This window comes from Arvicola amphibius, chromosome 10, assembly GCF_903992535.2.
Source record: "Arvicola amphibius chromosome 10, mArvAmp1.2, whole genome shotgun sequence".
In the NCBI taxonomy this organism is placed as follows: Eukaryota; Metazoa; Chordata; class Mammalia; order Rodentia; family Cricetidae; genus Arvicola; species Arvicola amphibius.
In genome coordinates, this window is record NC_052056.1 from 120,188,221 (window position 1) to 120,200,238 (window position 12,018).

The 12,018-nt window shown below is 44.4% G+C and overlaps 1 protein-coding gene across 4 annotated transcripts in view; it reads left to right on the top strand.

Moving 5' to 3' along the window:
- The first annotated feature begins 248 nt into the window (after window positions 1-248).
- The window catches only part of Rnf10 (ring finger protein 10), a 41,534-nt gene continuing 29,764 nt past the window's right edge, over window positions 249-12,018 (top strand). For 3 of the 4 annotated variants that reach the window (XM_038344701.2, XM_038344703.2, XM_038344704.2), the window contains exon 1: window positions 249-865. In XM_038344701.2, the coding sequence (XP_038200629.1) occupies window positions 709-865 (157 nt within the window). In that variant the 5' untranslated portion in view covers window positions 249-708. The remainder of the gene's footprint in view (window positions 866-12,018) is intronic. The other variant, XM_038344702.2, reaches the window with a different exon arrangement.

Consider the following 12,018-nt stretch of genomic DNA (forward strand, 5'->3'; position numbering starts at 1 on the left):
ACCACATAATGAGTTCTGGTACTGTTAGGGCTACCTGGTGAAACACTGTCTCAAAAACAGGAATGAGGGAGGAAGTGAGGGAAGAAAGGAAAAAAAAGGGAAGAGAGAAAAATCAATGGTAAGAACAAGTCTTACAGCGGTACCGCCCCTGGGGACCCATTGCTGGACCCGGATGTTGGCGAAAACTACACTTCCCGGAATGCACCACGCGCACACGGCGACTATATAAATAGTCCATCCGGGTTCTTGGAGATGCTGTTTGGCGACTCGTCGCCATTCCAGGAGCACCTCGGCCTCGGCTCAGAGGCGAGTGTCGGTCGCTGTGTCGGAGACTCCGGTCCCCGGCACCGAGACAGCCAGCCCTCTCTCCTGCCCCGCGGCGGGAGAGCGTGTCCGGCCGGCCGGCGGGGCTCGCGACCCTCCCGCACCTCCCCTTCCCCCGCAGCCTCCGCCCCGCCAGGCCCGGCCCGGACCTCCGAGCCCCGGCCTCCTCCTCCTCCTCCAGTCACCGCCGCCGCTGGGCCCAAAGCCCCACCTGTCGCTTTTCCTTCCATTTTGAGAAGCTGAGGAAGGAAACAAGGAAAAATGTCGCCATGAAGGCCGAGAACCGCTGCCGCCGCCGACCCCCGCCGGCCCTGAACGCCATGAGCCTGGGTCCCCGCCGCGCCCGCTCCGCTCCGACCGCCGTCGCCGCCGAGGCCCCCTTTGATGCCGCAGAGCTCCCCCAGCGCCGCCGCCACCGCCTCCGACATGGACAAGAACAGCGGCTCCAACAGCTCCTCCGCCTCCTCGGGCAGCAGCAAAGGGCAACAGCCGCCCCGCTCCGCCTCGGCGGGGCCGGCCGGCGAGTCTAAACCCAAGAGCGGTAAGAGCCGGCGGAGGTCGGGTCTGTGGGGTCACTTGGGGACAAACGACCCTCCCTTCCCTCGTCCTGAGGTCCAGTATGTACGATTAAGCTGATCTGCACCGCGTGGTTAATTTAGGCCCTTGCATTCATATTCAAAACAGCTGGCTGAAGTAGGCGCTATTCTTAGCCCCATTTTGCAGACGAGGAATCTGAGATTTGGAAAGGGTTAAGGTCATCCAGGTAACAAGTACCTCACAGCAGGCTTTAAGACCTAGGTGGTTTTTGTGACTCATCAGTCCACGCTCCAAAACCACTGAGTTTGTGTTGGATTAACATTGGGTAGCATTCCAGATTAAATAAGAGAGGGTGAGGCCCGAGGGTTTTCAGACTTACATCTGTCTCCAGAGCTGTTGGTTTAAGAGGACTCATGGTGGAATGGTAAAACGTGCAGAGTCAGTATTCAGTCTTTTTAGGTTCAGTCCCTGAGTTTGCCTTACCCTAAAAGAGTGCAGGAAGTAAATGAGCAGAGTACTTGGAGTATTTGACAACTACTTGCACCAAAAACATTATGCCAATTTGTGTGTGGTTATAGGTGTTTTGCTTTCACGGGGAGATATGCCATTAATATGTGCTTAATAGTAACATAGCGTAATTATAAGTTAACGATCATGCACAAAGTACTGGGCTGAACTTTCGTCTGTTATCCAGTGTAGCAAGGCGGAGTTGTTCCCTTTTAGAGAATGAACTGAGACCGTAGGTTGTTGGGAATTGGCAGAATCCTCAGTCCAGCTTTCTCCATCATGTTTCAGAACTAGGTACAAATCCTTGTTCTCTTTTAGACTTTCATCATATTAGCTGTAATAGCAATGTGAGTTTTTGTTTGTTTTTGAGATTGTAATTTAATTCCAATGTTTCTCCTTCCCTTTCCTCCCTCCAAAGCTTCCCTTATAACCCGCCCCCTTTCCTTCAAGTTCATGGCCTCTTTTTTCATTAATTGTTTTTGCTGGCATATATGTATTTTTGTGTGTGTGTGTGTGTATGTATGTATATATTTTTGTGTGCGTATATATCAGTGAACATGCCAAACTAGATGGGGGAAGCCTACAAGGCCTCAACCCTACACAAAGGACTACAGGTAACTTAATAAAACTGGGAGTAGGAGAGGTGATCCCCACACTGGTTGTCAGTGCCCAAACAATCAGCCCTGGGAAACGTAAGTGCAAGTAACATTATATGGACTCAGAGTAGGTGTGTGTGACAGGGGACCTTTGGTGGTTAACAGTCTGATTCAAAAAGCTGTAAGGCTAGTTTAACTACTCGTAGGGCAGAGATGTGGGTCAGTGGTAGAACTACTTGTACTTGCCTAGAGTATACAAGGGCCTGGGTTTGATCTTTTCCACCCCTCCAATTTAAATTAAAAGGAAGAACATTAAAAAAACACACACACCAAATTTTTAAGGTTTACTGACTTTGGGAGTTTTTCTGCAGGGTATGTCAAACTCCTTTACCAGTTGAGGGCTTGCAGAATTTGCCTGCGGAGACCAGTTGTCACCATCCATGATATACTAGTGTTTTAAATATCTAAGCAGGAATTAGTGTAACTTCAGGCCAAGTCAGGAATTCCGTAAACTAATTTTGGAGTCTTCCGCCAACATGTAGCTTTATCACGAATCTTTTTTCTTGGCTGCTGTTAGGATGTATCTCAAATTGATGGACTTAGCTTTTGCACCCTGCTTGGAGATGTAATGTTAAGCCTTGATTACCCAAGAATTCTCAACTAACTTTTTAGGGCCCTATTTAAGTCACTAAAATGCATTCATGCATGAGTCAGCTGCAACAAATGCTTTGTTTGTTGTTTAGTGAACCATAGGCCAAAGCTTGTGATAGACCAAACAAATAACAGAGGGCCAAAGAGGGCTCACTGCTGTGCTGGTGCAAGGAAGGAACCAACTCCACGTTCTCCCTCATGAGTACTTAATGCACATACATGATTATGATATATTTTTAAAAATTAAAAAGCTAGAGAGCGGATGTGTTTAAGACATTTTAACTTTGACATTAGTTAAATTTGACTTGACTTTGACATTAGTTCCGGTAGAGTAGAATGTTGAAATTACCCAGTAGTGTGCTACCTGGTGGTGTTGTAGCTGGACCAAAACAAGTAATTGTCAGTGGTCGCATTTCAGCAGAGCTGAGTGTGATGAGTGGTGGTGGTTCAGGACATTCTGACTTTGTCCCTTTTTTAAAAATTAATTAATTAATTGGTTTTTCAAGACAGGGTTTCTCTGTGTAACAGCTCTGGCTGTCCTGGAACTCACTCTGTAGATCAGGCTGGCCCAAATTCAATAGATCCACCTGCCTCTGCCTCCCAAGTGCTGGGATTAAAGGCATGTGCCACCACTGCCGGTCTCTCTCTTATTTTTTTTTTTAATTTTTTTTTTTAATTTTAAAAAGCCTCACTAAGTAGGCTAGGCTTGCCTAGGACTCTAGTTGCTTGACTGCCTCCCAGGTGTTGATGTCATTCTGTTTCCTTGCAGTTAAATACTTTATATAAAACACACTTAAAACACAGTTAAGATTTCAACTGAATGTAGTTAGTGGCTCACACCTGTAATCCCAGTGCTCAGTTGCTGGAGAAGGACCACCTCAAATTCAAGGCCAGTTTGTGCCAAACAGGGAATCCCAGACTGCCTGGGCTACAGAGTGAGTCTCTGCTTCAAGTGTCAACAGTTTATTTATTTAACCGTGGGTGTCCTAGAACTCATTCAATAAACCAGGCTGGTCTGGAACTCAAGGATCTGCCAAAACTCTTGTTTCTTTGAAATAAGGTCTTCCAGCATAGCTTTGACTGGTCTCAGACTCTGAGAGCTACCTGTCTCTGCCTCAGAAGTGCTGGAATTAAAGGTGTGTGCCACCACACCTGCTTGCTTATTTTAGTTTGGATGGTACTGTGCAGCTGAGGTTGGCCTCAGACCCTCCTCCTTCCTCAGCCTGGAATTGCTGGGTTTACACTTAGCCTGCCCAACTGAAATGTTTTTATATAGTTTAACTTTAAATATTAGCTGGGTGGTTGTGGTGCATGCCTTTAATCCCAGCACTTGGGAGGCAGAGGCAGGCGGATCTCTGAGTTTGAGGCCAGCCTGGTCTACAAGAGCTAGTTCCAGGACAGGCTCGAAAACTACAACGAAACCCTGTCTTGAGAAACCAAATATATATATACACACACACACATACATACACACATATGCAGTATTTAGAGTTATGTACATTTTTGCTGGAGAGTCTATATCCTCTTGTTTTAGTCTCCCTTTTTATTATGCCATGTATGAGAGGGACATTTATTTATGCATTTATTTATTTACTATCATTCACAGATCCACTTGGCTCTGCTCAGCTTTTTCTTTTCTAAAATATGGGTTCCAGTGATCAAACTCAGGTCTCAGGTTCTCAAGCATATTCAGTGGGTGCCTTTAATAATTAAGCTACCTCACTGGCATAATAAATTTTTTCCTACGTGTGTGTATTTGGGATAGGTGGTCAGGCTTGGTGGCAAGCCCCTTGACCAGCTGGAATTAAAACTGGCCCTAGTTATGATCGCCAGACTGGAGAGACTACAAAAGACTTTTTTTGTTGTTGTTGTTTTTTCCTCAAGGTACTGTTTCTCTGTGTAGCTTTGGAGTTCAGGGAACTTGCTCTGTAGACCAGGTTGGCCTCAAACTTACAGAGATCCACCTGCCTGTTTCTCCTGAGTGCTGGGATTAAAGATGTGTGCCACCATTGCCCAGCCGTACAGAAGACTCGGGGTTTGGTCCTCAGCCCCACAATGTTCTGGCCTCCATAGTCACAAACATACATGTGTACAGCCATGCATGCAAGCAAAACACCCGTATACACATAAAAAGTAAAGTAAGGTGGTGATGCCTTTAATCCCAGCACTTGGGAGGTAGAGGCAGGCGGATACCTGTGTTCTAGGACAGTCTTACCTACAGAGTGAGTTCTGGGACAGGCTCCAAAGTTACAGAAAGAACAAAATAAATTGCAAACTGTAAATGAAGCTGAGTGCAGTGGGCACAGTGTATAAATACCAATACTATGAAGCACCATGAGTTCGATGGCCACACTAGGCTAATGAACAAGCTTCTAGGCAGCCTGGTTACATAAGACCCTTCACCAAGCCAGATGAGAAACACTGCGTTTGAGAGCACTGCCGATGAAGCCAGTGTTGAGAACTGATGCAGTGATGTGCGCTGCCCAGAGGCTAGTTTTAGGAGTATTCCAGAGCTGACTCATTGTTGAAAGGACCTCTTGAATTTCAGAGTCCCGACTTGGAATAGAAGCGTGAAATGAAAGATACGGTTTCACTTTCTTTTGCCAGTGCAGATCTCTTTCACACACACACACACAACTTACTTGGTTTCTAGAGACAGTGTCATGTCTCTAAAACCAAATCCCATTCTGCCTTGAACTCCCTGATCCTCCTGTCTCTACCTTCCAAGTACTGGAACCTAGGGCATCACCACCACTAGCTTAGTTTTTCAATATTCAGTTCCTTTTTTGTCTCTCTTTTGTCCCATATAAAAGAACCCCTTGGTATCTATAAACTGTGTAAGTTATAAGTAGTCATTTGCTTTCTTTCTCTTTCCTTCCTTCCTTCCTTCCTTCCTTCCTTCCTTCCTTCCTTCCTTCCTTCCTCCTCCTCCTTCTTCCCCTCCCTCCCTCCCTCCCTCCCTCCCTCCCTCCCTCCCTTTTTGTTGAGACGGGTTTCTCTGTGTAGCTTTGGAGCCTGTCCTAGAACTTGCTCTTGTAGACCAGGATGGCTTTGAACTCAGAATTCCTGCCTCTGCCTCCCAAGTGCTGGGATTAAAGGCTTGAGCTGCCACCGCTTTCTAACTACATGAATATACTTGATATGTTTTCCTGTGCTCCTGTGGCTAGCTTACATGGGCTCTTCACTAGTATACTAATTGACTACCAGGATCCTGCTCCTTGGTCTTTCTGTTCACAGCCTTGGCCTTGGCTAATTGCTTCAGCTTTATTCCAGTAGGACAGACTGTTGTTAGAACAGTTTACCAGCGACTGTCCCAACAATACTGCCCAGAGGAGAGAGGAAGTTTAGGGAGCAGGGGATGCCATATATTAGAAAGTAAAAGTTTAGAAGGAGAGAGGTCAAGGATTCAGGCAAACAGTAAGCCCTGTCCTGAAAGCCTGCTTTTGTTCCTCCCCCTTAAGTGGAAGGTGCAGCCATGGAGGTTAAGGGAAGGTCGGGTATTCTGAAGAAGTTATTTTGAGGTTGGTAGTGTGAAATCTTGTCCTGACTGACATTCTTCTGTTATCTGGGATCAGAAGCTGGGTCAGTAGGTAATCTGACTTGACTGTCTCTGCCCCCCCACAAAGCCCCCTCAGAACTGGGCTTGAAGGTGTGAGGACACCCAGCCTGTTGAGTGGTACTGGCATCTGAACTCCAGTACTCTTAACCTCTCAAGCCTCCAATGGGTGCTGTTGATGAAAATGATTGTGTCTGTTATTAGTATAGTAGACTTTTCTAATCATATGTGCCACTGCTATAGAAGATAATATTTTAGATGTTTTTCTCAAGTCTTAAGATTCTCTGAGGAAGTAGGGTATAGTATGAGCTGTTTATATCCCTACAGAAATGAAGAGTTGCAAGTGTTGCAGTGATAGCAGGTAGCTCGCTGGCACGTGCTGTGGCCCAGATACTGATACGGCTCTCTTCCTTCGTTCAGAATATTTCATTCCAGCAGGATCTGGTTTGTTGTCAGTTGAGTGTGTAACTAAGGCCAGCTCCTCTGAAGACGCTTGTCAACTGCTTGGATGGTGGATAAACAACTTACTTGCAATTACAGCATGAACCAGCAGCAGAAACTTTCTGGCTGTTTTTCTGCCCTTGGCAGTGCCGCACTTGTTAGAACTGGACCTGGAAATGTTGATGATTTTCCCCACCTGTGAGAAACTGACCCTGGTTTGGTGAGGGAGCAGAGGTGGAGAGTGGTCTGCTGTCCTTGGCAGGGACTTTCCCATTTGGAAAATAAGGAACAGTTAAGGCACTGGATTAAAGTTTTAGGTCTCTTGTTTATTGATTCTTAGATCTTAGGTACTGGATTTGCACCATCTAATTAATGGTTTTGTCAGTTCGGGACTATTGTCTTGATAGTATTTCTTGGTCGTTCTCAGCTCTGGCTATATGTCAGACTCTCTTTTTTTTAATATTTATTATGTATACAATACATATATGTATTATGTATTGTATACATAATAAATATGCCTGAAGGCCAGAAGAGGGCACCAGACCTCATTACAGATGGTTGTGAGCCACCATGTGGTTGCCAGGAATTGAACTCAGGACCTTTGGAAGAGCAGGCAATGCTCTTAACCACTGAGCCATCTCTCCAGCCCCTATGTCAGACTCTCTTGAAGACCTTTACATGAGTAAAGATTTGCGGCCTTTTTCTTCCAGTTTCTTCAGTGCCTCTTACCCCCACCCCCTCCAAGTGGTGCAATTTAATCCTAGCTAGCCTCAGATGCACACAGAAATTCTGCAACCTCTGGAAGACCAGGGTTCAAGGTGTGAGCTACCTTGTCTGACCTTTTCTGATTCTCTTAAGTCTATTTTGGCCCCCCTGGGTCCTAGGCATTCTTTGTTCATTTATTTTTATTTTATTATTTATTTTTAATTATTTTAGTTTTTTGAGACAGGGTCTCTCTGAAAGCCCAGGATGACCTGGAACTTACTAGTATACCAGGCTGGCCTTGAACTTGAACTCACAGAGATCTGCCTGCCTCTCCCTTCCCAGGATTAGTCATGTGCTTCTACACCTGACTCCTTGTTTTAAGGGTAGGGGTGTGTGTGTGCGCACACACAAGAAGGCCAAAAAAGGACATTGTATTACCTGAAGCTAGAATTAAAGATGGTTGTGAGTTACCCAGTGTTGCTCGGGACAGAACTTGGGTCCTCTGGAACAAGAGCATGAGACTCTTAACTACATCTTTAGCCCTCTTATATATTTATTTTTGGTACTGGGTACAGAAAGTAGAATCTCGTGCATATTGGGCAAGGACTTGACCATTGAATTTCATCTCCAGCCTATTTTATTTTATTTTATTTTATTTGAGAATTAACTGAGATGGACTAAAACTGAGTTTGCAGCCAAGCAAGCAGACCTTGGACTTGGACCTCCCGAGTAGCTGAGGTCACAGGCCTGTGCTGCCAGTCCTATCTTGCTTGGCCTCCCCCTCCTACCTCTTTTTTTTTTTTTTTTTTTTTTTAATTTCTTAGTCTTGGCCTTGTTTCATTGTTTATGCTTCCTTAAACTCTCGACTTTCTGTCTTCTTGCCCTTAGTTCCCTAAGAACTGTAATGCCCGGCAGCGTTCATAAACTCTAGAAGTGGCCTCATGTACAGCTGGAATTGGGAACCACCATTCTGAGGATTAAAACTTGACCAGAAAGCAAAATAACAGAAATGGGGAAAATAAAAATAAAAATGGAGGAGACAAAAAAAAGTTTCTTCTAGGAACTTGACTTGTTTTTCAGAATCTAAAGTGGATCCTCTTGTTTGTTCAGAGAGAGGAGGGCAGTTCCTCCCTGAGTTGTTCACCCATGTCCTGGAAGCTGTCTACAAAACATCTCAAAAATAGCACTCTGCGTTTGTTTTATCTTCGAGTCCCAGGCAGGACAGTACCATCAATCCTCGGCTACCTGTTGCCTGGGTTTAGAGATAAGAGCCAGTTTCTAACTTGAGATGTCTCCCTTCAGGCTTTGAGGTGTTTGGAAGACAAGAGAAGGGAGTTGATTTTAGGGCCTGAAATCCTGAATTCTTATGTGGTCAGTTAGTTGTTGTAATCTGATTTAGAAATAAGCAGTTCGCTGTTCATCACTGAGTGGTTTTTAAGTATTAGGAAACCGTTTCCCTGAGAGTGTGGCAATAAATGAAGAAACAGTCTTACCAAGTGCCAGTTTATCTTAAGTCTTCTCAGTGTAGCATTTGGCTTCATTCTTTTTTTTTTTTTTTTTTTTTTTTTTAAGATTTATTTACTTACTATATATATACAGTATTCTCAGTGCTCTGCCTGCAGGCCAGAAGAGGGCACCAGATCTCAATAAAGATGGTTGTGAGCCACCATATGGTTGCTGGGAATTGAACTCAGCATCTTTGGAAGAGCGGGCAGTGCTCTTAACCACTGAGCCACCTCTCCTGCCCCCTTTGGCTTCATTCTTGAAGATACCGTGAGGTATCTTTTGTTGGTTTGCTTTTCGAGACAGGGTTTCTCTGTGTAACCGTCCTTGGCTGCCCTGGAGCTTGTTTGTATACCAGTCTGACCTCGAATTCACAGAGTTCTACCTCTGTCTCCCAAGTGCTGGGATTAAAGGTGAGCGCCACTACTGCTCAGCCCAGGTATCTTTCTTAAATAGGATCCCCACCCCCTATTTTATGTGCCAGAGATCAAACCCTAGGGCCTTGTATGTTTCCACACTTGGTGGGAACATATGTCTTTTGAAAGCAGCAGTTAAGAGTCATGCTCTGTCAGCATCAGATAAGGAGGTTTAGAGAATATGTTTTCCTTGTTTCTCGTTCTCTTTCTTTTTTTTTTCTTCTGAATCTGGAAAGAGGATTCTGTGGTTAAGAGCATTGGATACTCTTCCAGAGGACTCAGCTTCATTTCCCAGAACCTACATGGCAACTCATATCTGTTAGTAACTCCAGTTTCTGGAACTGGAACTCCGTTCTCTGGCTTCCCTGGGCACCAGGCATACACGTGCTACACAGACATACTTGTTTTTGAGATAGTCTCATCCTATAGTCTAGACTGGTTTTATTTCAGTCCTCTGCCTCTCAGGTGCTGGGGTTATAGGTGTGCACAACAGGTGGTGGCTTAGCTCTTGAGTTCTACTTGCTACCCACCGCTGCTGCTGTTCTTGATAATAACTGTGGCTAACTGTCATATGCTTACTAGATGAGTGCTGGATTACTGAGCCAGACTCCAGCTCCTGGTTAATATCTGTAATTAAGGCATGGATGTGGCGTGGCCGTCTTCTGTGATGACCTGCTTTACTCTTACTGCTGCCATCTCTTGGATCTTGTAGTCTTGATCCCTTGGCTGCAGCTGGTTAGGTTTGGAGCGCCTGGTGTGTCATTCTTCCCATGAAGTGTGATTGCTTTCAAAATTAGGATTTATGGGTTGGCAAGATGGCTAGTAGGTAAAGGCGCTTACCACCAAGCCTGACAACCTAAGTTTGATAAATCCTTGGGACTGTAAGATAGGAGAGAACCAACTCCTGCAAGTTGTCCTTTGACCTCCACGTGCACACTGATACACACACTAGAAAAATAGTTAAATTAGAATTCATATTTTTTCTTAGATTTATTTAGCCTGCTGTACAATAAGCTCGTGGTCTTATGTAGAAAGTTTCTTTTTTTTCTTTCTTTCTTTTTTTTTTTTTTTTTGTTTTTTTGTTTTTCGAGACAGGGTTTCCCTGTAGTTTCTAGAGCCTGTCCTGGAACTAGCTCTTGTAGAACAGGCTGGCCTCGAACTCAGAGATCCGCCTGCCTCTGCCTCCCGAGTGCTGGGATTAAAGGCGTGCGCCACCACCGCCCGGCGAAAGTTTCTTTTAAGGTAAAAGATTATTCAGGTTGTAGCTGGGTATGGTTGCTTGTACCTGTTGTTCCAGAGGGTTTCCTTGGGTTTGAGGCCAGCCTGAGTTACAGTATAGTGAGTTCTAGGCTAGCTTGAACTATAGAGTGAAATCCTGTTTCAAAAAACAAAACAAAAAGTGCCCCCCTCTTTTAAAACAGTAATACTTTTTTTTTTTTTAGATTTATTTATTTATTACATATACAGTGTTCTGCTTGCATGTATACTTGCAGGCCAGAAGAGGGCACCAGACCTCATTACAGATGGTTGTGAGCCACCATGTGGTTGCTGGGAATTGAACTCAGGACCTCTGGAAGAGCAGTCCGTGCTCTTAACCTCTGAGCCATCTCTCCAGCCCAAAACAGTAATACTTTTGTATTGGAGTCAGAATCTTTGAGGGTAAGTCTTGAGTGCAGGAACCTCCTAAAAGCTTGTATGTCAGGTTGCTTGTATGATCTAAAATTCCAGTGATAACAAAGATTAGTATGGGTCCCAATCATGCAAATTTATTTATTTATTTATTTATTTATTGTTTTAAAAACTACTCTAAGCAGACAAACTACAGGTGTTTGTAAGAAAGAAAGCCACATATTTTCTTCATAAGTATGTTTCTTTTATAGAATTTAATTTTTTTTCCAGGCATGTTTCTTTTTAAGTGTATATATGGGTTTTGAGGCAAGGTGTCATACTGTAGCCCAGGCTGTCCTTCAACTTCTCATTCTCCACTTCTCAAGTGCTGGAATCACAGGCTCGTGCTAGGATTGCTCATGTATGGCACCACATCCCGTGTTTGGTTTTGGGTTTTTTTTTTTTTTTTTTTTTTTTTTTTTTGACAGGGTTTCTCTGTGTAGCCCTGACTGTCCTGGAACTCAATACGTAGACCAGGCTGGCCTTGAATTTATAGAGATCCACCTGCCTCTGCCTACCGCGTGCTGGGATTAAAAGCTTACTCTACCACTGCTTGGCAAACCCAGAATTTTTATTTATTTTTTAAGATTTACTTCTTTATTATGTATACAGTGTTTTGTCTGCATTTACATTTGCAGGTCAGAAGAGGGCACCAGATCTCATTACAAATGGCTGTGAGCCACCATGTGGGTGCTGGGAATTGAACTCAGGACCTTTGGAAGAACAGCCAGTGCTCTTTACCACTGAGCCATCTTTCCAGCCCCCTAGAATTTTTTTTTTTTTAGATTTATATATTATGTATACAGTGTGCTGCCTGCATGTTACCCACACCAGAAGGAGGGCACCAGATCTCATTACAGATGGCTGTGAGCCACCATGTGGTTGCTGGGGATTGAATTTAGGACCTCTGGAAGAGCAGTCCGTGCTCTTAACCTCTGAGCCATCTCTCCAGCCCCAAACCCGGAATATTTTTAAGGTTTATTAGTTTTATATATGTGCTCAAGATTTTTGAGATTATATATTTTATGTATACAAGTGTTTTGCCTGTGTGTGTGTGTGTGTGTGTGTGTGTGTGTGTGTGTGTGTGCACCAGATGTGTACCTGGTGCCTGTGG